The sequence below is a fragment of the Paralichthys olivaceus genome, chromosome 21 (genome assembly GCF_024713975.1).
Source record: "Paralichthys olivaceus isolate ysfri-2021 chromosome 21, ASM2471397v2, whole genome shotgun sequence".
In the NCBI taxonomy this organism is placed as follows: Eukaryota; Metazoa; Chordata; class Actinopteri; order Pleuronectiformes; family Paralichthyidae; genus Paralichthys; species Paralichthys olivaceus.
Genome location: NC_091113.1, coordinates 8983567 through 9009278, shown reverse-complemented (window position 1 = coordinate 9009278; position 25712 = coordinate 8983567). Strand labels below are relative to the sequence as shown.

The window sequence follows — 25712 nt, the reverse complement described above, 5'->3', positions numbered from 1 at the left end:
AGGGAATGTGTGTGAGAGCATGTGCAGGTGTGTGTGTGTAGTCATATTCATAATAAACCCAGGCAACAAGGACAACACAATGCAAGTGAAGAATATTCCAAAAGTAACAACAACCAATAGCTTTAAAATGAAGGAGTGGTCGCACGTGTTTGTGTGTTTTGTAAAGGGATCTGTGGATCAGTGTGCGCCTGTTTGCATGCATGTGTGTCTGTGTGTCTGTGTGTGTGTGTGTGTGTGTGTGTGTGTGTGTGTGTGTGTGTGTGTGTGTGTGTGTGTGTGTGTGTGTGTGTGTGTGTGTGTGTGTGTGTGTGTGTGTGTGTTAGGTCTGCGTCTCCTCTGGGGCGCAGTAGGAGAAGTCCTTGAACTCCTCCTGGTTAATCTGTCGGATGATGGCCTCGTCCGTGGGTGTCAACACAGGGTCTTCCTTTGTGAAGTCCTGGTCGAAGTTATTCACATCTCGCTTGGTCTTCTGCAGACACACACACACAAAGACAAAAAGGACGTCAGAGGAAGAAACGTCACTATAATCTAGTGCTATAAGAGTAATATTATAGCGACACCTTCTGGCCATTGAGACTTACTGCTTGTTTGTATGTGATGTGCATACAGTCAGTTCAGTGTGTGGTTAGTGAATACAGATTCTACAGCGGTGGTTCCAAACTAATCTAATATGTCGCAAGAGTTTCCTTTGGGCTCATATGATGATAAAAACTTTTTAATCATTGTATTTTTATACATTAGCTTATTTTGCTAAGCTTAACCATTGCATTTTCTGATTCAATTCTGGATTGTTTGAGCTCTTGGGTTTCAGCTGGGTGTCTTTTGAAACTTTCCAGCATTATACCAGTTATAAGTTTTAAGGCACATATCACGCTTTCTTTTTCTACTAAATTTAATAACACAAGCAAATCTGTTGTACTTTGCATAAACAAAATACAAAGTACGAACACAAACAATTTGATTTATCACTGTTTGTTTCTGAGAACCTTATTTTACAGTGAAGTGCAGAGCGAAATTATCTTTTAGCAGGAAACAACAACTGGAGTTTTCAGCAGGCTGCTCTATTTTTTTTAAAGTAAAACAAAATCTGTTAGAACCAAAAACAAATGCAGGGAACAATCATGCATATGGGAACTAAATTAAGACATTGAGTCACAGCAGATGTTCACAGTTACTATATTCTTTGAATGAATATAAGACGTTTGTCTGTCTGTCCGTCCGTCCGTCCGTCCGTCCGTGCATTCCGTGCGTGCGTGAGTAATAATATGTGTTTCTTACGATTCTGGGTTTGAAGGGCGGTTTGACTTTTCTCTGCTCCAGCAGCAGCCAGTCGATCTCTCTGAAGAAGGGGTGGGTCTTGATGGCCTCCTCGCAGCCCTGGCTCACAACACAGCCCAGACGCTTGGCTGGGTTCTTTGTCATGAACTACACAAAAACACACAACACACACTGTTGACTCTGAGATTTTCTGCCCCTTTAAAAAGGGAGGATTCCAGCTGATGTTTCATGCATAACACGAGGACAGAAACAGAAGGATAACGGTTGAGCAAAAAGCATTTCGGTGCTAATAATAGAGCGGAGGCATTAATGGCTCTGTGAATGCTATAAACAAAGAGGTGTAGTGGCAGAGTGATGAAACAGGTCAGCAGAGGGCTGCTGTTATTTAAAGCCACTGAAAGCTGCGTCGCAGTCGTTCTGCTGTCTGTTTACCGCCGTGAGAGCACTTTGTGATCTGCTGTGGTTTTGTGATAGCATTATAATTTTAACCTCTCTGACTGACTTTTATATTCTTCTCAGTATCACAGAGAAGTGCACGTCTGTGTTACGTGCACTTTGAATGAGTCTGATTTGAGCATGTGTGGGGAGAAACATGAATGACTGTGTGATGACAATGATCTAAAGAATATAATTGTAATCAACAGTTATGATGGAGAAACTTTGCATAGAGATGTTTTGGGTGATGCAAACATCTACTTCATAATGCAGCGTGGTGATATGCAGGTGAAACGCTGTTTAGGTTAAAACCTGGCTGAAAAACATGCTGGTAAAAGATCCAAGTCTACATACAGCTATCATATCATCAGCGTTTAAAATCATAATCTCAATTACACACATTTATCAGTAGCGAACCTTTGCCTCCTGGTTCACTTCCAATCAGCGTAAGCAAGGGGGTGAATAAAACATTTGGTGAACTTTGACCTGTTATATTCGCCTACATTGTGTGACCGTGCCATACCACATGGCAGGCAGATCTATTTGCAACTTAAACAAACTGCCAGTTTGCAATGACACTCAGCCCAGTTCAAACTTTTTCGAAACTCCTAATCACCACATGAATGATCACTGAAAGACCTCCTCACAGCAGATTTTATTTTTGTGTGCTTAGTAATGAGAAGTGTCAACAAACTAATATATGAAACTATACTTCAGTTTATTAGTGACTTTAACATTCCCAATGTTAAAAGAGGTGTGTCTGAGTTGGTGGAGAGATGACGCGTACCGCTCGGAGGATGGAGACGGCCTCTTTGCTGAGCCACACAGGGTACAGGACGTCATCGTGGAGAATCGACTCGAACAAGTCATCTTCATTATCTGCTTCGAACGGAGGCTGTCCGGCCATCATTTCATACATCAGCACGCCCAGGGCCCACCAGTCCACAGACGCTCCGTACTCCAGCTCCTGCAGGATCTGAATTCAATAACATGACACAGTTTAACATGAAGGATGGACGGGATTTGAACACCAACCTCCACCTTAATACAGGCTATAGGACTATCCTTGTCTGTTGCATTTTCACAGGATTCTGTCTGACAAGAGATGACTGGTTCCACGTTCCCTTTGAAAACATCATCTGTGACCCCAAAAATCCATATTGGTCAGGCTCTAATTGTTTCTGATGTCTACAGGGTCAATATTCATCTAGCACCAGCAACCGGAAGGCTTAGCTTAGCATGAAGACTGGAAACAGGGACGAACAGCTAACCTGCCTCTTTCTATAACCCATTTATCTTCCTGTCTCTGCTAGTTGCCTAATGGTGACAAAGACCAGCCAAGAAAAAGTTACTGTAAAACCTGAGACTTGTGTTTTTCACATTTTATTTTCTTATAAAGAGACAAAGGAGCTGCTACGTGTTCAGAAAAGAGTTTCGTAGATGTTGTTTGGCTGATTTAAATCTTTGGAGAGAGCATAGCTGGCTCTAAGAGCTTTTGTCAAGTCGAGGAAAATTACTCAAGGGTAGATGACAGGACTATAACTGCTTAGAGACAAAAGATTTTCATAATAAAACCTGAAGTACTTGAGTTTCTTAAATTAGCAACCATCCCCCATCACAGTACAGTTGAGACCATGATATATAAAACCCGCATCTTGACGACTGTCATGATCTGTGGGCTGACTTCAGCTCACCTCAGGTGCAATGTAGTCAGGCGTGCCACAGAAGGTGGTGGTGGTCACTCCATTCATGATGCCCTCTTTGCACATGCCGAAGTCTGCCAGCTTACAGTGTCCCTCTGCATCCAGCAGGATGTTATCCAGCTTCAGATCCCTACGAGAGAGGCCGACAGAGAGGGAGAGAATTAGCACCATCTGGTTTCCTCAGCAGTCAAAACTTGAGAATCACCCCTAATGCATTTAAAGTGTGAATCATGTTGTCACACACCTTCTGGTATGTTCCTTATAACTGAGCCATTTATGAAATTCCCATATACTCATCGGTTTTCTGGCTTTTTCTGGCTTTTAGACAGAATATGAAAATTCTAAAGAGACTTTTTTATCAGTTTTACAGAGTCTCTGATAGAAAAACATGAAAATAATAGGGGTTGGGGGTTTTTACCTGTAGATGACACCATTACGGTGCAGGAACATGAGGGCTGAGGTGACTTCAGCGGCGTAGAAACGAGAGCGAGGCTCATCAAACTTCCTGGATCGCTGAATCTGGAACATCAGGTCTCCTCCGTTCACGTATTCCATCACAAAGAACAAACGGTCCTGCAGACAGAGGAAGACAAACGGGTGTGAGACTGAGAAAACAGACATTGGCCATCAAATATGTGTGTGTGTGTGTGTGTGTGTGTGTGTGTGTGTGTGTGTTTGCTGCCTGGCCTTCCTACCCGTGTCTGGAAGCAGCAGTAGAGCTGGGTGAGGTAGGGGTGTCGGCGGGCGAGGGCTAGGATGCGCTTCTCGGTCATGGTGCAGTCTACGTCGTCGTCCTGCAGGATCACGTCCTTCTTCAAAACTTTGACAGCGTAGACCTCCTCCGTCCCCTTCAGCTCCGCCAACATCACCTGAGAGGGAGAGACCACAGTGAGGAGGAAGGAAGGAAATAGAAAAAGAGGAAGAAAGCAGATTACAGAAGTTAAATCTTTGTGCAAAGACAAAAACTTTCACCACTTTATTATAAATCTTATATCTCAGCTTTAAACCCTGAATAAACATTGAATGATTTATATATTATCCAAATGTAAATATTTCTATTCAAATCTCATTTAAATGCCAAAATCTCTTGTTTGTTATTATTTTTGTAATGAAAAAGTAGCAAAAAGTCAAAAAAAGGTATTTGTATCAGTGTGTTTGGAGAAACATTAATTTAAATGTAAATGTGAAAACAACCTCTGCCTGATAATATAATGTACATATGAATAATGTGTTGAGGTCCTAAAAGAATAATGGAAACATAATTATAAGGTAAGGAACAGTAGACGTATAAACATCCCCCTAAAACGCCTCCTCTGAGTCGTCGCACCTTGCCAAAACTGCCTTTGCCGAGAACCTTGATGAAGTTGAAGTCCTTGAGGGTCCTCCTCTGACTCTGTCCATTCTCCCTGCCTGCGGAGGACGAGGAGGAAGAGGAGTTGGTGGAGGAGGAGGATGAGGAGGAGGAGTGTTGGGGTCCCTGCTGGTCAAGCGACAGCGCGTCCTGCAGGCGCTCTAACTCTGCCAAGTCTGTGGGTGTCATCGGAAGAGAGGATCAGTGAAAACAGGCTGGCTGCCCTTTTTACTGTCGCTGTTCAGCTCGTTGTACAACAAGAGAGACGTTTCTCATTATGTGTAAACAATTAGTTTTCAATAACCTTTCAAATTAATGATCATATTCTGGGAGGATTCTTGTTTAAGTTTTTCTGACCAGGAGGATTAAATAGCAGCTGTAACCGGTGTCGTCGTAGTTCGGCTCAATAAATGGGAATCCTTCCACATAAAGTTAACTTTATTTCTCAGCTTACAAAGTGTGAGAGCAAGATGACTCAGTAACAAATGGTGGTGGGTGGCGGGGGATCATTCTTACCTAAGGTAAATCATGGGTAGTCTTATATCTAAAGGGACAATAATGCATTCAGGAACTTGTTTTTTGAAAAGAAGCAACAATATTATTACTGAAAATAAAAATGACTGGCTCTCACTGGTAAAATTAACACAGTAAAACCACATGCTGCTCAGAATGTATCTCAGAGGGCTTTGAAATGTCTTCATGTTTGTGTAAAAGTTTTTTTTGATGATGATGATGATGATGATGATGATGATGATGATGTGTGTGTGTGTGTGTGTGTGTGTGTGTGTGTGTGTGTTTGTGTTGTGTTCGGTGTTACCCTGCTGTGAGGGGGAGGTGGGGACAGCTGGCTGGCTGAAGCTGTTCTCGGTCTGAGAGAGCTCAGGAGGAGACTGGGGAGGGTCCTGCCCTGGAGTCAACTGGAGAGAGAAGGAGACAACATGGCCTTTGGTTTGGGGTTGACCTCTTAAAATCTGTATCATCATGCGCCACAGAGTTTAATCTCAGGTTTTCAGTTTAAGCATGGGACTTTGTTGTCACAAAAAGTGTGGGAGCACAACAGTTATACGCGTTGGATTGTTACTAGAAAGCGACTAGTTTTCTGATAAAAACATTTTTTTTAACTTCAAACTTTCAGTATGCTGGTATAGGCCAAAAAAACTTTTAGAGTACGACAAAGCAGAAAAGATGTTGATTTATCCAGTTTTATTTATATTTACTTAAAACAAAGTTTGATAAATGTGTTTGTATTTCTGTTATTTATAATTCAATGACTCATTACCTTCCTCCTGCGCTGAGCAGTATTCGAGATCTTGTCAGGCGTGACTCCCAGGTCAGACAGGACCTTAGCGATTCCTCTGGCGTCCACGCCGCAGTTAGGAGCTACATTTTTCTCACACCGCCTGTGCACGTTCATCTTACACACTGCGAAACAGCAAAAACACATGAAAAGGTTCAGGTGAAACTCAGGGAGTCATTCAGACTCAAACACAGGACTGAGCTGGAAGGTCTCAGGTGTGATCAACAGCAAACAGGTGTCCATCAATACGCAGACTGTAAAACCAACCCTGATTGCTCATGCTATTTTATTTTTACAAAAGGTGCATTTTTAAGAAGAGGAAAATGTATCCATGGTATTAAAGTACATTGTTAATGCAGAAGACATCATCATCGTCGTTATGCTGATGGAGTTACTATCATCCATGGACATATTGATTTTTCAAAGACAGGAATCAGCCTTTTCATCTGCAGTGACTGTATGAACACCTTCAATTTCCTGAGGTGCATCGTCTTGTTCGTATTTTGCTTCTTGTCTGTTTACTCGAGTTAAAAAAAATACAGTCGACCACCACAGAGAAATGACTCATCCTCATAACAGTGGCATAATCCAACATTGTATTTTAGCTTTTAGAATTTCCTCAGAAGACAGTGAATCTGCAGTGAAAGTTGGCCTCCCACATGTAAACAAACCGGTGTGTGTGAATGAATATCAAGCGGGGATTAGGTCAGCCGGCAAGTTGCCCTGGATGTAGATCCCTATAGATTGGCATAATGACTGTGTTGACTGTGAAATGATTCATGAACATTTTTATTCAGTAAGCTGTAGAAGGCTTCCACTATGTATGTATGATATATGTTGTTTTTTGTGAGTCCCTCCCTGAGTTCCTGAAGGATTCTGATAATCGATTTATCCTTTCATTATGCTAAAATGTACACAAACATATCTTCCTCTGCAAAGACATAATGTGTGGGTCATTGAAACAATTGTGTTTTTGAATTATCTGGACACATTAGCTTTGTTATCGTGCCTCCTTGCATTGCACAGTGTATATTCTCAGCTGAACTCACCTTTGCACTGCAGGCCCTGCCTCATGAGGCCCCAGAGCAGGGAGCCACAGTGGTCACAGAAAGTGGGGACTTTGTAGTTGTGGATACTGAACTTATGGGGCATGTTAACACTGAACCGCTGTGAACCCACCTACAGAGGGAGACACACAAATGCACACACACAGCCATAGTCAGAATTATTAAACACAAAAGACCTATATGAGTGTGTGTGTGATGTCTATATGTAGGTACGATATTTAATTATTAACAAATCATGTTCAAGAGAAACCCTTGTAAAACATCTTCATTTCTTTCCACTACTTTGTCTAATTACTCTATGTGTATGTGCATGTAAGTGTGTGTGTGTGTGTGTGTGTTGGTGTACCTCCTCTGGTGTGTCCTCCTGCTTCTTCATCCCAGCACACTTAGTGATGATGAGCTCATGGCAGCGCTTGTGAACGACACACGTGCACACTGGAAGTACAAGGTCAAGATTGTAATCAACACATAAACGCCAATTAGTAAAAATAAGTTTCATGTTTATGACACACCTGATATTTTAATAAAATGTTCACATGACTCTGATGTAATACTGTTACACCTATTGATGCACTGATCCAAAGCTGACCTTATTAAAAGTGTCGGGTATTTGCCAGATGTGACTCTGCTTTAAATGTCAATATGAAAATGTAACAATGGAATTTTTTATCATTTTATACTCCAGAGTTTAATTTCCTCAACTAGATAAGCAGCACAACTTCCTGCATCTGCAGTGAACAGTGAATAATTTGATTGCCCAGCAATACAGCACAGGTAAGTAACACTATGATTTCCTGCATGATTTTTATGATGGAGAAAACTGATGCATGGAAACTGAAGCTGTGCTCCTGAGAATTTTAATACCATTAATACATCATGTGGATGTTGGTGTGATGCAGGTCATAGACTCTATGGTGGGTTCTGACCAAATCACAGCTATCATTCAGCAACACGTAATCCCTCTTGTGTTCTCAGGATTAAATTATAAATGATGTGCAATACGTTCCTTGAGAAATTGGAGCCCGCCACAAAGGTACTCACCCTGACACTGGTATCCTTGCTTCCCCAGGACGCCCCTATCGGATCACACACACAGAGGAGTCAGAGTTTCACCCGAGGTGGTTAAAGAAAACACAACAGCAAGTACGTTTGTGTGAGTGCATGTGTGTTTCCTACCAGATAAAATCTCTGCAATGTGAGCAGTAGGTTGGCTGTCTCAGGTAGGTGGCCATGAACTTGTGTCCATTGACTTGATGGACACGTCTTCGGACGGCGCCCTGTCGTCGGCGAGGACCGATCCTCTCTCGGAAGACTCGCTCCTCATTTTCGTTGGTACCAGAGGCTGTCAAGTTAACAAACAGACATGAATAGATTATCAATAGAAAATTAAAAACATTTGTTGGTTTCAGATGAGACATCCACCTTCTACGGATGTTTTCTTATGGCCACCGTTTTTATTTCCTGAGACAGTTTGTACAAATAAGGTCCATTTGCATCATGTTGCTCAAGATGTTTGATCATTCGACTGCCTCTCATCTTCCTATTCCCCCTCCCTTCTTTTTTCTCACACCTACCAGGGGCCTATGCATACATAGATGTGAGTGCGTGCTATTTATACTTTCGTGTGTGGGCACTAAAACGAAGGACAGCATATTAAAATACTCCTCCTCAGCGAGCACCATCCATCCAGCCGTACCCTTCCCTTGCTCTCCGCATCTCCCCACAAAGATAAATGCTTTCCGAGGGTAACCTTAAGACAAGAGAACCACCTACACTCTCACTCCCACACACACTCCTTCTCTCTGCGCTCCTGTCCTAGTTTGCCGTTTTCTCACTCTCCCTCCATCTCTCTCCAGGGCGCGTTATAGATGTGGTTACCGCTGAGTCTTACCAGAGTTCGATTACAGACAGGCTGTCTAGGGACCCTCTGTGTGTGTGTGTGTGTGTGTGTGTGTGTGTGTGTGTGTGTGTGTGAGTGGGAGTGGATGTGAGTGGAAGTGTGTGTTTTTGTGTATCTGATGTTGGTGTTGGCGAGGGGGATGGGGTGGGGGCTAAACAGGCCATTACTGGGATCACTTTGTTTTACATAATACATCATCCATCTGTCCAGGACACACACGCACACGCACACACACACACACACAGGCATGCTGACAAGAAGGGGTGATGAGGCTTAACAACTGTTGAGAGTGATCGCCGTGGAGACAGACGTACTCTGGACCCACTGAATGACAACCTGGGAGTCCAGCAAACACACACACACACACATGCACACACACCATCAGACCGAGGATTCGATCCGACACAAACGTGTAAAGAACCAGACCAGTGGAGGAAATGCTGAACTACAGATGGTGGCAAAAACTAATGACATGAAAACTGTGGCTTCTAAAATAATTAATATAAATCTATTGAGTTTGAAGATAAACATAACAAATACATTATGAAAAAAAATGTTACTGTGCTCCTTTTATTAAGCTACAATGTGCAATCAGTCGTCCTCAAATTGAAAATATCTCTGTAGAATTCAATCCGGTTGAAACAGAGTAAGAAAGTTGTAGCAGCTGTTAAAGTATGACTGTAGACATATAAAATACATTTTTGAGACTGATCACAAATTACAAACAGAAAAGTGTGCTCACTTCACTTCCACTGAACATGTGCAATTAACACATTTGAAATGTTACCATGCTGTTTGGATCTATGACGTTGAAGCTGTAGTGGTTTCTTTAGTACTAAGTAAGATTATAGGTACATTTGTATTTCGTACAAAAATAATATGCCAATTTATAGACCAAACAATAAATTGAATCATCAATAAAAATAATCAGCAGGTTAATCAAACATGGTTGTTACTAATGGTTGTTTCAACCATTAGTTGCAGCTCTAAACACTACGGTTGCACTTAGTAGAGCGTGTACGTCTGCCAAGCCCCACAGTCCCTTAAATACAATCTAGCTGCACCACATTTCACACACTCAAAGATATCAGTCCCCTCAATGTGTCTGATAATTGTTTTACCAAGATCCATTTATTATTTCAGGGCAAATTGGTAGAAATGTCACAAAATGCCCTGCCTCATAATGTTAAGGAGAAAGCTAAAAACCTGGATCCACCCTTTTGACTAGATACGCGCCAATATTTATTGGGTTATTTCTTGTCCCATGCCCCCGTCCTTCCACCAAGTTTCAGTGCAGTAGTTTCTGCGTAATCCTGTTGACAACCAAAAATACAAACCAACGCACAAATAAACAGAAATGGCAAAAACAAAAACCTCCTTGGCAGAGGCCATAACAAGCCTTTTGTTCCTCCTCTCAAAAAAGCTTTTGCCAAAGATGTTATTCTGGTCATTTTGATGAAATGTGAGAAAAACACACAAGGAAGAGAAAAGGATGAAGAAAGAGTAGAAGAAAACAGAAACACAGGGGGTGAGGCTGCAGATGGTCAGATTAGGTCAGATTATTATTTGCTTCCTGAGAACAACAGATGTAAAAGGACAGAAGCGGAGAAGAAAATAAACGAGTGGAACACGTCCTTCCAATGTCTGAAGCTGCAGAGAACAGATTGCACCAGGGAAAAAAAAATAAATCTGCTAAAAATACCACATCTACTTCTAGTTCTCACCCTGTATCTCTGCATCCCCTACTTCTCTCCATCCGTCCTATCAGCACACACACACACGCATGCACGCACGCAGGCCATTTGTTTTTATCAACATACATTAACATGTCGAGCAGGAGTGGGCGGAGAGTGGGTCCAGAGGTCACAACAGAGAGTCCAATCATCGATGAGGAGGGCAAGACATGGATGCCTGAGTCTGTGTGTTAGTGTGTGTGTGCGCGTGTGTGTGCGTAATCCGTGGCTCACCTACTATTTTAAGAACCTACTCCCTCTCTCTTCACTCTCTATGGCTGCCTTTATCCTCCTTATGCAGAGGAACTCTTAACCTTTATACTGCAGCATCCTCTCCAACACAGTCACCACACACACACACACACACACATATAAATATGTACATAAGTGTAAATGCAAACTTTCACTGGAAAGCAGAGAGTTGCCTCTTTTTATAACCGAGTGTGAACGTACACAGGTGCAGGTGAAAATCACTCTTATCCAGCAGCAGGTGAGTGAGCGTAGGTGAGCGAGCGCATAGACTAATTGAGGAAGAGACTGTGGGCTTTTCAATGTTTAATCACTTGAAACAAATGGAGGAGATGAAAAAAAAGAAAAGAGCGAGAGAGAAGAGGGAGATGAATTCTGTTTAGTGACTTTCTAAGAAAACAGAACGGCCTCAGGCTTCATGTTTGGCCTCTTTTCACAGTAATTGTTCCATCACACCCCGTGACCTCGGGCTTCACTGCAGCAAAGTGGCAACAACAGCAGAGGATTTAAATGTAGGGTCACATTTTATATAAAAAATTCATTCAAACTTTAATGACTTGTTGGAATTTAAAATATACAGGCTAAAGGTACATCAGACCATTTTCAATTGTTCACTCGTGATCCAGCAGAGGGCGCTCACTATTAGCTTGACCTATTGCACGCACTCTTATAGTAACGTATCAGTAAACTTATAATGTAAGTTATATACACATAACTTATCAGTAACGTAAAGCCCCTTTTCCACTGATCAAAAAAAACACCCGCTATAATTTGACTTTTTTCTGCACTGGGAAATGGTTCCATCAGCACTCCCAGGACAAATGCCTCTGCTGCAGACACAGGTTTTTATCTGCTCCAGCTCTGATCGACAGTGATGGAAACGCAACACTCGGGTGAACGCACTAACTTGACAAGACAGCGAGGTGAGACAACGCCTCAGTTGTTGATGCGTTCCTGACGTCGAACATGACGCACCAGGGAAAAAACAGAGGCAGATTCATCTACTAAAGGTGTCATTCACTTCTTTTTAATGTTCACTCGCATTTATCTGCTAATTTTGGTGTAAAAGTCATCCCACCTCTTTACTAAACCACCATGAAACTAGATATTCTTTTCTGTGTGTAATTCCTTTCTTATTCCCTCTGTGTGTGTTTACACCAGGAGAGTAAGCGTAGTGTGTTGTGGTGGTCTCACCCTCTGTGGAGGATCCGGACAGATCTATGACCACATACACCTTCCCCTCGGGTTCCAAGTCAATCTGTGCAGACAGAGAAAGAGAAACACAAAGTGAACCAGTGAAAGATAACACAGCTGAACAGTGAGTGCAGCAGGGGAGGGAGGGGGGACTTTCCTTTCCAAAACAAACACACCCGTGCACATGGAAGAGGTCATCGTCTTCACCAGTATCACACACCTCCCCAACACTTATCAGCATCAAAATGGACGTCTTTATCACCATTTTCATTTCTGACCTCAACATCATCAACATAGTTAACATTTCCTCCAAGTACTAATGTGTTTAACTGTTCCTCCATGCATTATCTGCAGACGTTCTTATAATAGGAGTTAATTTACACCTCATGCCTATAAGCTTTCCAATAATCTTGGCTCTGCCCTTGTGACTCCATCTCAATGTGCAAATCAGGTGGGCGCGGCTGGTAGAAAGTGATGCTGCTGCATTGGCTCAACTTTTTCATAGAAATTTGCTCTCACAAATGGTTGTAACACTAAACATCAGCATTTAATATTGTCTTTATTATCCAGATCAACAAATACTCACTGAATGTTAATATCAGATGTAAATAAGCTCATTGACATCATTTCAACTTTTAAGTCATTTCTCATGCAAAACTGTCAAAAGCTTTTCCTTAAACATTTTCATACATTTTTAACCAGGAATGAATCTATGGATGCTGATGAAAAAAATCAGGCATATTTAGGAGAGGGGTATGAGTGTAGGAGATGTGGTGCAGCTTGATTGGATTAAGGGCCTGTTAGGCCTTGGCAGAGGGATGCCCTTTACTGAGTGCCATTCTAGTTTTAACTGTTTTCTGATGCTTCAAAGACCAAAAGAATCGAATGATTAAACAAGGGAAATAGCTGTAACCCTTAATACATAGGACTGGTCCATTTCAAGCACTGGTACAGAGTGATGGACCTGGTCTATTGGTCAGACGATTGCGCAGGATACATTGGCCTTGTAGTCAGACTTGCCCATTAAACGATGATAACAACAGAGATACCAAAAAAGGATAAATGCAGCTCAGAATTAATTTAGTATTACAATACAAGCACTAATCTTCTACGAATTCTGAATACAATTTTATTTTGATTTAACTGATTTTTTTCATGATTACGAATGAGAAATAATGAATTCATCCACCTATTCATTGCACACTGCAATTACTTAATCACTTAATTTACAAATGGTCCATTTCATTTTCTGGAGAACAAAATACTGACAACAGAGGGTGTTCCAGAGAAGCCAATTTTCATCCATTTAAAAAAGGTAGAACATTATTTTTGCATATTATCATAGTTAATATTATGTTACTTTCAACAGAGGTGACATTAAAGAGGTTCATAGCTGGAAAATATATTTTTAAAATAGTTTTTAAGTGCTGGTGGTAAATCACTCAAATCCCTCCTCAACAGAGTTAAAATCGTTTTCCTAGACAAAATGTACTGATGCTGTGAAGAGCTTGCAGCCAATATTACATGTTGGACATAGTAATGCTTGTGGAGTCTGATCCAAACCTCATATTTTTAGATCTGTGTCAACACACTGCAAAATGCTAAGAATTAATATCTTGTGCCGTACTCAGAGGGACATTCAGAGTTGCCAAAAACACAGACGAGTTGTTAGAGGAGGAAGACTGCATGGGAAGCAAAGCTTCTGAGAGAAGTACTGATGTTACTACAAGATATACACTATGTGTGTTATAATCCATTAATCCTCTACATACAGTAGACTACATAGTATGAATTATATACAAAACAACAGCTGATTAAACCTTTTTATTTATCTTTATTATTCACTATGTCATTCAGTTAGAGGATATTTATTAGCAAACATCTTGAATTACAAGTCAAACTGAGCGTCGCTTCAGTGTGCAGGCAGTTTGTGTGAGCAGGTGTCATCAAAAATTTCATATCAACAGAACAAAAAAGAAATGTTCCTGCTCAAACACTGCAAGACAAGCAAACATGCGACGTGCACACACAAAGTTATTCAACAAATAGTGACCTCACCCACCCCCCCACCCCACCTCCCGACATTATACATGCAATTACGGAGATTAGTGAGAGTGCAACAGAGAGCACCAGAGACGGCCGACAACAGGAAGAGAGAGACGGGAGAGAGCGAGTGCAAGAGAGAGTGAGAAAGAGAGGTTTAAATCCTTAGTTAAGCTCTGGGACAGCAGCAGATCCTCTTATGCAACAGTCAGACTCACACACAGGCAGCAACACACATACACACACTTATACGCTTCCATGCATTGCTGAACGACGAGACACAAAGACTGCACATGAGCAAGTATCTATAACATAGTTGTGTTCCACGAAAAATGAAGGAAAACACAGCACAGTGAAATAAACAATTACTATGTGCATATCATTTATATCTGATTTGTATTTTTCCTGTATGTATAAGTCAAATGTTACTTTATGCTTTTTTTCATTTGTGGTGCATTCAAACTAAACCCTACGGTTGGCAGCCAATGATAGGAAGGAGGAAGGTGTTGATTAAATTGGTTGCTCAGTAAAATCAGAAAGACCAATAATTTCCAACTAGTTTGATGAAGGAATTATTATTCGAATTGGTTCTAAGTCATTGAAAATGGTGAAAACTTCTCAAATGAGAGGTTCTGCTGCCTTATTTTTCACTATAAACTAAATATCTTTATCTTTCAGTCTTTTGACAAGTCGTTTGAACACGTATTTTGTTAGAATAGCAATTTTATTTCCACAGTCCTTTCATCTATCATTCACTGATAATCCAAAGCGCTTAATCAGAGAAACAAACAACCAATAATTGACTAACTCTGACGTCAAGGAATCTATCTCAAGGGAAAAGAGGTAGTGCATATATATTTATCAGTATGCAGAACTATCATCCTTTTGTTGTATGTCTATGACGTAACAACTGCATGGGATTTGTGACCAATAACCGCCATTAAATTCTTGATGTTTACCCTTGAAAATGTTGTGCTAATCCCCAAATGTCACCTCTTGCGTAACGGCGCATCTCAGTGAGGATTTCAGCTGAAAGATGGACTGAGAGTTTTGGAAACAGAGCGGAGCAAATGGACGGCACCGTCATTGATTTAGTGCTCGGCTCCTGAGGTGGCACGGCAGCCCAAAAAACCAGCAGCATTCTCACATCACCAGTCGCTGGCCATTAAGCTGTGAAGTGCCTTTAAGTTGATTTTTTAAAAATCAATACGAATAACTATGACATGGATATGGGTTTTCTGAAGATTAATTAAGACCAGTTAGTTACACCCCAATACCAAAGCTCTCAGAGTCACTCCAAAACGCTACACTACATTAAAGTCTTCACATGGCCAGTGTAGCATTAGCTGCTTTGACACATGGCCTGATGTCCCGACATTGACCTGTTCACAAGTTCTTACAGATTAAGTTAATACCAGAATTTTTAATATTAAAAAAAAACACAGTTTCAACGTCATATTCGTGTCAACCTGATGAATCAATCAATCATTTCAGCGCTACTAAAATGACCTATGTCCCTGTTAAGTGAATTAAAACGTGACTCGGCCTCCACCTGCCGTGTGCAGACACACACACGCACTGAGCACCCCCACCCTGACAACAAACGATGGGAGGAGAGAGAACTAGAGAATCTAGTTCCCCTCATTAATCTTGTTAGTCCAATTAGGACACTGATACAGCAGGGAGACGGATAACTTCACAAACCTTCTCGCACACACAGCCAGTTAGTGTGTGTGTGTAAGTGTGTGTGTATGTGTGAGTGTGTGTGTGTGTGTGTGTGTGTGTGTGTGTGTGTGTGTGTGTGTGTGTGTGTGTGTGTGTAAGCAAGGAGAGAGAGAGAATGTCTGGGGATTTTCGAATCGACTTCAGAGGGAGGTTAACGTTAAACACACATACAAGCTTAACTCTCTTGCATTCCCTCCTTTGCCACACATACAAACAGGCCCCAAACACCCTTAGACAAGTGCTAGAATTAAAAAAAAGACACACAGACACACACACACCATATGCAGCAGCACAGAGAAGCACTCAACCAAGCAGACAGGGCACTCAAAGCTTGCATTATATCAATACTGTGGCGCTAACCCCCTCCCACTCTCTGTCCATCTAGCTCGCTATCTCTGTCCAAGCAGACAGCTCTCTCCGTCTCTCTCAGGAGCGTTTAGTCTCAGTGACAGCCTCCCACATCCATCTGTCAAATAACAAATTTCGGCTTGGAGAGAGCTCGACCGCATTTCGCACAATAACAGGCGCGTGTGTTCTCCTTGCTAGCAGTCAGCAACTCGAGCTTGCCCGCTTGCACACACACACACACACACACACACACAGACGGGAGGCCCATGCTGAGTGAGACGGCGTGAGAGTCATGCATCTTTAATGTAACATCACAGACGGCTAATAATGTAAGAGAAGCTGAGCTGTGTGGGGGTGAAGGAGGAGGACAGTGAGGGGGGGGATTCAGCTAAGCCAGATCCCTACCACGAGTGACGGGTCAGACCGGCCAGTAGCGTCCACAAGACAGGAGGGATAATTTGATTTAGAGGAACGGACATTCCCACTCAGCTCATCCTGACTGCTCCATCATCTTGGAGACGAGTGTGTGACATCCAGATGGACTGACAGACGGCCTGATGAGCAGCCCCTTGTAGATCACGCTGCTGCTGGAGCTGGCTGAATGAAAGCACACTTCATGGTGACTGTAAGCAGGAGGAAGCCCTGCTCTAGGTGCTGAACGATTTCATGAAAATAACCCATCCATCCATTATCTACATCGTGGGCCATCCCTGGACATGTGGCCAACATATCGAAGGGCTGACAATTTAAATTGAATTAACCTAGCCCCAGTCTGCATGTTTTAGGAAGCTGGAGTCCAGTAGAGCATGCAAACTCCACACAGAGAGGCCACAAAGGGACCGAGACAATCACAGTTCTCTTATTTGTATGTTAATTACCAATGTTGGGATGTAAATTGCAGCTATTTTCTATAAATCAACAGTTTCTTTTAAACTGGTGCCAATAAAAACTGGAGATTTAGTGTTGAAAACCACAGCTCTCAAACTGTAAACAAAAAAGTCTGCAAGAATGTTTTCTAAATAAAACCTTGTCGAATGGCAATTTTTTCTCCTCCAAGGTCCAACAATTCATGAAGCTGCTACGAATTTCACGCTCTTATAGAAATCAGCTCACTAATCATGGCTGTTTTTTTTCATAAAGATCCATGAAACATTCCTGAAGTGGATAAACACCAAAATGTAATGGGTTCTTTGTCAGATGAACAAACAAACAGACAAAAACATAACCTCATTGGCAGAGGTAACTGTCACCCTTATCCCTGTGTCCTGTCCCTGGCTAAAGATAAAGGCAGATAGCATTGAAGTGTGTCAGTGAGAAAGTGTGTCTTTCTCGGCAGACACACAAAAATAGACACACTGCTGGGGTCACACAAAGAGAGAGGGGACAAACCGTGTGTATTTCACCTGCTGTCCCAGAGCTCTCAAATATCCTCCCATTTCTTCCCTTTCACTGAGAACATGAATTAAACACACTCCAGCTCACACACACACACACAACAAGCGTGCTGCTCTGCCCACCGATGCCAAATCAGGTCAAGCTTTGGTGTGTGTGTGTGTGTGTGTGTGTGTGTGTGTGTGTGTGTATTGTCACTGTGAAAACACTGCATCTTAAATCTGGTCTGTCCTATTTAACCAGGAGGCCGCCAAGGGGTGGAGCCCATGATGTCATTGTCCGGCAACTTGCTATGTTGAGAGAATGTAGTCTGTGGGTCAAGAATAAAGAAAGGGATGATGACAATATGGCTGTGACCTCCATGATTTCACGTCTTAACAAGCAGAGTGGGAGGCGGGGCTGAGGAGGTTAATGGAGATGTAAAGGTACAAGCTACGTGGTATTGCTGTTGCTCATGTTCTCAGGACTGTTTAGTGTCTGTTCGTAGAGACAATCTGACGTTGGTCCTCGGCACAAATTCATGGATTCAAGTTCAGCTTGATGCAAAAGATCATTTCTGATTCACCTTAACCAACAAATCTACTCGTGATGACTGTGTTGGATAAAATGATGTCAACTTGGGTGACCTTAATGCTCAGTATACTGAGGAAATTGATATCTTACATGATACGTTTGAGCAGACAAAAGCTGGGAAACAAGTGGTAATAGTCCTGCAAACCACTGTCGGCTCTAACGTCAGCCTCACGAAGCTACGTTTTTTGGTTCAAACCCATAAACTAGAATTTCAATTGAAAAGATTGTAACCCTTTAAAAAAAGACTGTCCTCTAAAAGAAGTCCATGACTCATTAATCCTGGCTGCTGTTAAGTTCAAGCATGTGAGTGTGTGAATGTGTGTGTGTTGATGCCAAGTGTCGAACCGAGGCCGGCTGACATCTGACGTGGCCCTGTGTCCCCGTGAGGAAACATTACACTGGTGTGGTCATCGCGTCTCTGACTTGTGCCTTGAAGCTTCTGGCAGCCTCACAGCTCTCAGCCTCCAGACCGATATATTTACATGTACACACGCTCACATCTACACCTCGTCTCCTGCTCCTCACGCTCCTTCATCACTTTATTTCTCTTCTCTACAGCCTCTTTCCTGTTTTTATTTCCTGTAAGTATTTTCATTTCCCTTTCACCTCCCCCCTAAACTCCCTCCTCCTTCTACCTCCTCTGCTCTCTCTCAGGACCTTTTGACGCCTATTAAAGTTACCTGACTCTGTTTATAGACTCATTTTAGTAGCAGAAATAAAAGTTGGTGACTCAAGTCTAAAAGCAGAAGGCAACAACATTAATTTATTATTTTTGTTAGACTGGCAACATGTCCGGAGTGTACCCCACCTCTCAGTCAATATCAGCTGGGACAAAGCTCTAACCAACCATCAAAGTATAAGCAGCATAGATAATTACTGAATGAATAAACACTCATCTTGGAAGTTGTGTCATAAAATCTAGCAAAGGTCCATGTTTTAAACTTTGACAGTCTTGCAAGAATAATTAAAGCATTTTTAATTGTTTTTAACTATAATAGTTGAAATAACTTTAAAGTGTATTCTCTTTTTGGAACCAATTTAAGCTTGGATGCAGTCTAAGGCCTAAATAGCATTTAAGCTGAGAAACAGATTCTAACTTTCTAGCTGACAAATTGAAGATGTAGCAGTAAATATTTCCTCAAGATGAATGCACCATACTTTATGTGACTTGGTCAGAAAGCCAGAATTACGTGTAGAGTGATAATATAGAGCTGATCACTATATATGTGATGGCAGCCAGATGCCATTCTTTATATGTGATTCTATTACAAATCTTTAAGAAAAAAGTTGTATTGTGGAGTTTTATGAATATGTTTAGGATTTATATAGTGATATATACAGACTGTTTAAATATAAACAGCAGATGATATGACTCCTGGAACTAGCCTTGATTCCACCGGCTTCAGTAACTCTGATTTAGCATTTCTTTTATCTGTCTTTATGGAAACATGTGGCGTGTTCTTGTGGATTACTTTGAATAATCTGAGACAAACTGCTACAAACCCAGTGAAGCCACAAAATAAACTGAAATCTTTGTGATATTAAAAGAGTTAAATAACGATTACTTTGTGAAGCACAGGAAAAACTAAGATTTGCAGGAAGACACTAAAAACATGGCAGGTTGGTTGTTTTTTGTCTGCATACATGAAACACACAGACGCTTTCGTTTTAAGTCATCTTACCACTTTTTAATAGTTTCTACTGTGTTCGGTCTTCCATGTCCTGTGTACAGTCATGTCTTAACTAGCTGCAACCCCTTGACTCATCTCTTCTGCTGTTTGTCCCTCAAGCATCTGGGGCTTATGGGAAATGTTTGTTAAAGGAAGTTAAAGAATGAATACTGAATAAAGAACGATAAAGAACGATATATTTAGACTGTTTTTACTTTGACTGTCAATTCCATTCCCTTTAACAAAGGCAGGTTTCATTCTGGCACATACATGACATGCTTAACGAAATATTATGTTCCATAATCATAGCTCCTACTTATTTCACAGGTAGTCATAACTTCAGACTGAATCTTTACATTAACATCGATGACAGCAGCCAAATAATCTCCATTTGGCTAAACAGCTTGTTTCAAATTTGTGACCCTGGACTTCAATCATAATCATCCTTTGCATTGCTGCAGACTAACATACCATAGCTGCCACAGGAATGTACAGACACAGTTCTGTTTACAGTGGCATGTGGCTCACCTCTATACAAAGGCGATGCAAGGCAGTTTTATTTATATAACACATCTCACTGCAAGTAAACTCAATGTGCTTTACATTTAAAAAGGCGTACAACACAATCGTATACATGATCTAAAGTGTGTGGCAGCAGCGTTTAGAGTCATATGATAGCTTACACGGAGGACAAACAGTGCCATGAACTGTTGTGTCGATGTTGATCTCAGATGAAGCTTGACACAGCAATAGACGATTATACTGGACATTTGGGATTGCAGCTTTGACTTTATAACTGACATGAACTGAAATTTGTAAGGAAAATGTGATATGGACGTTTTGCAGTTTGCAGCAGTAAGAGATTGTCCAAGTCAGACACGTCAGTCCACAACAACAGGAAAATGTCCGGAACATTCAGATGAGGGTTGGCGCCTGGGTACATCAGACAGGAGGCAGACATAATGTATGAATTCTGCTGCAGAAATCATGTGGTTATTTTTTTTTTCACTAAAAGCTCTCATATCTTGTTGTCTTTCCAAGTTGACATCTTCATTTGCAACTTCTACGTGTATGGCAACTCGTTTTCATCCTGGGATATTTGTATTCTTTTTGGAAGTTTTTTTAAATTTTGCATCTGTTGTGTGTTAGAAACATCATCAACGTGCTCGCTGTGAATTCTCCTGACATATTACTGCTGTCTCGACAATTCATCTGGTGAGTAAAATAGAATTTCCAGTGAAAAATGGCCTGGCTGTGGAGTGAACGCTCCATGTACGTAGGCTTGAGTCCTCCTGCGAGAGCCACAGGTTTTGGCTCTAACTCCGCCCATTGCTGCATGTCTTCCCCGCTCTCTCCCTTTTCGCACTTAAACTTTGACCTATCAATAAAAAAAAGGCTTAATGCACAAAAAATGGCCATGAAAAAAAGAAACTCTTAGTTTCTCCACCTATAAAGGCCTCAAGTTTAAATCATCCTGACTTCACAAAGAACAACCACTGTTCTACTTTGTTTTTCTCTCTTCTTAACCCCACTTCCTCCTCTAACTCCCCCCAATTCTCACCTACCCATCTCTCTCCCTGGTGTTTCTGTGGGTGAGAGGCTGTCACCAAGGGGACAGGCTGTCACTGTCACCATGGGGATGGGCTCCGCAGAGCATCTCAATTACTGAGTGGGACAATTAATAAGCATCAAAGCCTGGTTAATATTTCACCGGCAGCACGGAGTAGGAACCTGGCCCACAGCGCTTGGGTCCATGGGAGATGGATCGCAGAGAGGCGGAGGAGGACAATAGAGAACAGGAGGCAGAGAAGATGGGAATAACAGTGGAGAGACAGGAAGAGATGAAGAAGGCAGCAGAAGGACGGAGGAAGTGAGAAAGACTGAGCTAAAGTACACAGGCCTCTGTGTTCATCTGAACAGCAGGCAGCTTACCATTTGGTATAACTCGGGTCTGGGTCTCACTATGGGTCCTAGCATTTGTCTATGGCATCATATTAAGGAGACATGTTCCATTACTGATACCAGCATCAGAAATGCCGTCGATAACACTGGGTCAGGAGTCAGCAAGTAAGAAAATCTATGTATTGTTCCCAATCTACTAAGACTTCACCCAGAAAAAAAATAGCTGTTGCGGTGTATTGCCACTGGCAGGTACTGGTTTGAGAGCGGCAAAGAAGTAGTGATTTCCGGTAGAGATAGCCAGAGCTAGCTAAAATGTCAGCAAGTCTCAAGTGAAGTGGTGCAGAGTAACGTATGCAAGATTTCAGTTCTGAGGGGTTTCGATTGTATCATATTGGTTCTCCTATCGGCCGATACACACAGTCCAGGTATCTTAATCAGTATCCGGAAGGGAAAATGATATTGGAACATCATAATATCGATTGGTTTTTTTACCATTATGTTTTTTTTTTCCTGCTTTTCTGTCAAAGCACATTTAAAGTGACATTTTCATAATATGTGTCCTTTGTGGTGCACAAGAGCGGCAGGAAGAGGAAGATGATGTGTAAATGAGGGCGGGGGGATAAGTGTAAGCGCTATGACGAGGGGGGTATCACTGCTGGAGAGGGGGAGGATGAGGGAGGCAGCAGTGGTGAGTAATGGAGTAATGCAGGGAGGAGGACGCAGGGAAAGTGGGTGGGACTGTGTGGCTGTGAGGCTGATGTATTGACGAGCTGGCAGCGTGATCGATGGGATGTGGTCAATCAACAGAGTGATCCATATGCTGACCTTACTCTGGATGGCTGAGGGACGAGATGTGAGTGTGTGTGTGTTTGTGTGTGTGTGTGTGTCTATTTATATGCGAATGTATACCGATATAGTATTATGTTACATAACTATACATCAATTAAACCACCCCTGAGGACCCGCACCATGTGGGTTTGCATGCTTCAGTCTATTAAATCATATACATCGTATAAATATTAACAAAGCTTTCAGTTACCATTTTACTGAACCTCTGTATGAAAATAAGCTTCAGATTTTAGATTAATTCACCACAATGAACATTTTGTTGCCTCTCTTTTTTCTATTACATCATGGTCATATGTTAATCCAGCTGAAGGCAGGGTCTGTATTAAAACTCTTCAAAACAGTGTTACCACGCAACAAAAACGCCATTTTGACAGAGGAAATAGCACTAATACTTTAACTATGCTATGTGGTGGTTTATCATCATATTTCCAACAGGTTTAAAGTCGCTGTCAGTTAATTTTTGATTGTATGAGCATGAACTGAAACAAGTGGCTACGCTGAAAGGCAGGAAATTATTATACCCCAGAATATGCTTTGGAAAATAGCTGGCAGTGATTGAAAATATACGTTAGCCGTAGTTGATGGGCTAATTACAAAACAACACCTGTGGTCATTTAAAATCCTTGTCCTGAGCTCCCACAATGTCCTGACATCCCCTTCATCAGCCTCCTGTCTGACATAAAGACAAGATTAAACACAAGGAGCAGAAGTGGAACAAGATCACATGTCAGAACTGGAGACAAAACTCGCAGACCCAAAACAACTAGCTCTTTATCCCCCTCGAATACAGATCAACATGTGGCGCTCCGGCATCAGAGTCCCAGACGCAAATAAGATTACATAAAGAGAAACCGTAACAAATGAAAGGAACTTATGTCTTTTAATCCAGCTACTGAAGTAACAGTATGATTGTGTATATGACAACTCACAGGAACCAGACTGTGGGGAAGTCTCTGCTTAATAATTGTGATTCTAGAGCTTTCACTCCTAAAGGGCAGGAGGAACTTTAGAAGCTGAAGAGGGACGACTACAGGCTGGAGCTGAGACGTCCAAATCAGATCTAACGCAGCTTCAGCTCCCATGTCACAGGTGAGCTGCAGGATGTCAATACAGAAAGCTCTTCCATAGCTTTACACTGCAAGTCTGCATCACAGGATAAAACCCGCCTGAGGTGGACGACCACCCGAGAGAACATCTCCATTTGAAGGGAGACTTCTAGAACTGAATTTGCTGCTAAACTGCCAAAGAAAGGAAAAGAAGATCATCTTCTAAATGAAAAGAACAGCTCTTTAGGTTCATAAGCGTGTTTGCGATTGAAACACCCAAAGACCTGAGACGTGCTTCTTCTACATGTTGAACTTATTCTGTATTATATTGTCTTGTTTATCTCAATGAGTGAACAGGCTGATGTATTAGTTGATTCACCTTTGTGGCAAAGAGAGCAATGGTGGATCAGTTCAACCCTTCTCATGAGCAAGGCAGTGGGCTCACTGAAGCTCTAAGCCTTTGACGCAATAATGTTGTGAACCTCTGAGGAAGGGATGTGTGCCCATGTGTGTATGTTGTGAAGCAGCATATGAATAAATGAGTCTCCTTCCTGGAAGAATCTGTTATTAAAGAAACTTGGACTTGGCTGAAGGCTCATTAAAACATAATCAGCTGAGGAGCCACTGGGCAAGGTCATAGTATGGAACTGTTCCACTCTACAGTGCAGTTCCAGACTATAATGATCTCCAGTACTCAGGCCACAGTATGTACACAATCAAATGTGTTGTGAGGACAGTGCCACAGTGGACTAGCTGCAGACCCTTAATGTTGAATCTGCAGAAGCTGATTTAAAAGGAATCAGCTTCAGATGTATCAACAAGCAACCCTGTGATTTTCAGGCCCCTGGACCTCACATATCAAACACATACCCAGTCTTCATAGTGCCTGGTTCCGTTCTGCAGCAGGTCCTCCAGCTGGATGGTGCAGTTGGCCACAAAGTCATCATATCCGATGGGCGCGTCGTGGAAAACGGACAGCTCCAGGCTCCGTCCCTCGCGGACCTCGGTGCAGAACTCCTGGTGCCAGGCGGGGCTGTTGGTCTTGGTCCTGGTGGCGGTCTGGCCCAGCCGGGTCTGGTCCAGGTTCAGGGCCAGGTAGGGGTCCAGCAGGAAGGAGCCACTCTTGCCCACAGCGTGACGCAGGGCCCATGGGGTGGGTTTCAGGTCCACTGCCTCACACACTCGCACCTTCAACAGGCCACTGAACACAGGCATGGCTATAGGGATGTGTGTGTGTTGTGTGTGTTGTATGTGTGTGTGTGTGTGTGTGTGTGTGTGTTGGGACTAGTCAGCCTGTTCCTGCTCCTGTACACACAGTGTTTCCTTCCAATGAGAGGGGGTCACTGCACAGTCCTGCTACATCCCATAATGCCGCTGGCTCCTTAGACTCTCAGTCTAGTACAGCCATATCAGAACACTGTGTTATCCTCACACACTCACAGAGACACACACTGATGTGCAGTAACACGCAGCACTCACGCAGACTCACACCCTTCAGAGGTCGCTCTCTTGTTTGTTTATGCTCCAGACGAGATTCCAGAATATCTGCGGAAACAGGCCGGGATAGGGGACGCCTGGGCGGGGTGTGCAGGTTAACGGGCTCCGGTTGGGTTCTCTCGAAGCCCCTGAGCCTCCCCTCCGCGGGTCCGTGCGTGTGTCTGTCCCGGGTCAGGGTGGGAGAGAGCGGGAGCAGCCGCGCCTAGCCATCCGGGATTGGTGCTCGGTGTCCAGCACGTCGCAGGCTCGCTCTCCGCCGGGATAAGCTCCTCGACCTCACGGTGCCGCGGTGTTTCCGCGCGTCCTCTCGCGAAAGCAGCCCCCTTTTTCTGCTCGTCAACCCCGCTGCGGTGCTTTTGTCTTCACGACCACCCCGAGGACATCACGGCGGGGCTCCGCTCCCCAGCTCCGCTCCGCTTTTTTTTCTGCTTTCGTTCCTTGCGCGCGCCCCCCGCTTCCC

At 42.6% G+C, this 25712-nt stretch overlaps 1 protein-coding gene across 1 annotated transcript; it reads right to left on the bottom strand.

Moving 5' to 3' along the window:
- Positions 1–209: 209 nt before the first annotated feature.
- Positions 210–25712, bottom strand: prkcea (protein kinase C, epsilon a). Its single transcript, XM_020083332.2, has 15 exons — positions 24626–25712; positions 12208–12271; positions 8308–8473; positions 8173–8207; positions 7478–7566; positions 7114–7243; positions 6047–6189; positions 5585–5684; positions 4744–4943; positions 4112–4285; positions 3835–3989; positions 3408–3546; positions 2501–2689; positions 1279–1425; positions 210–469 (listed from the first exon to the last, which is right to left on the bottom strand). The coding sequence occupies exons 1-15, from the start codon at positions 24968–24970 to the stop codon at positions 320–322; spliced, it is 2226 nt and encodes a 741-aa protein (XP_019938891.1). The 5' UTR covers positions 24971–25712; the 3' UTR covers positions 210–319.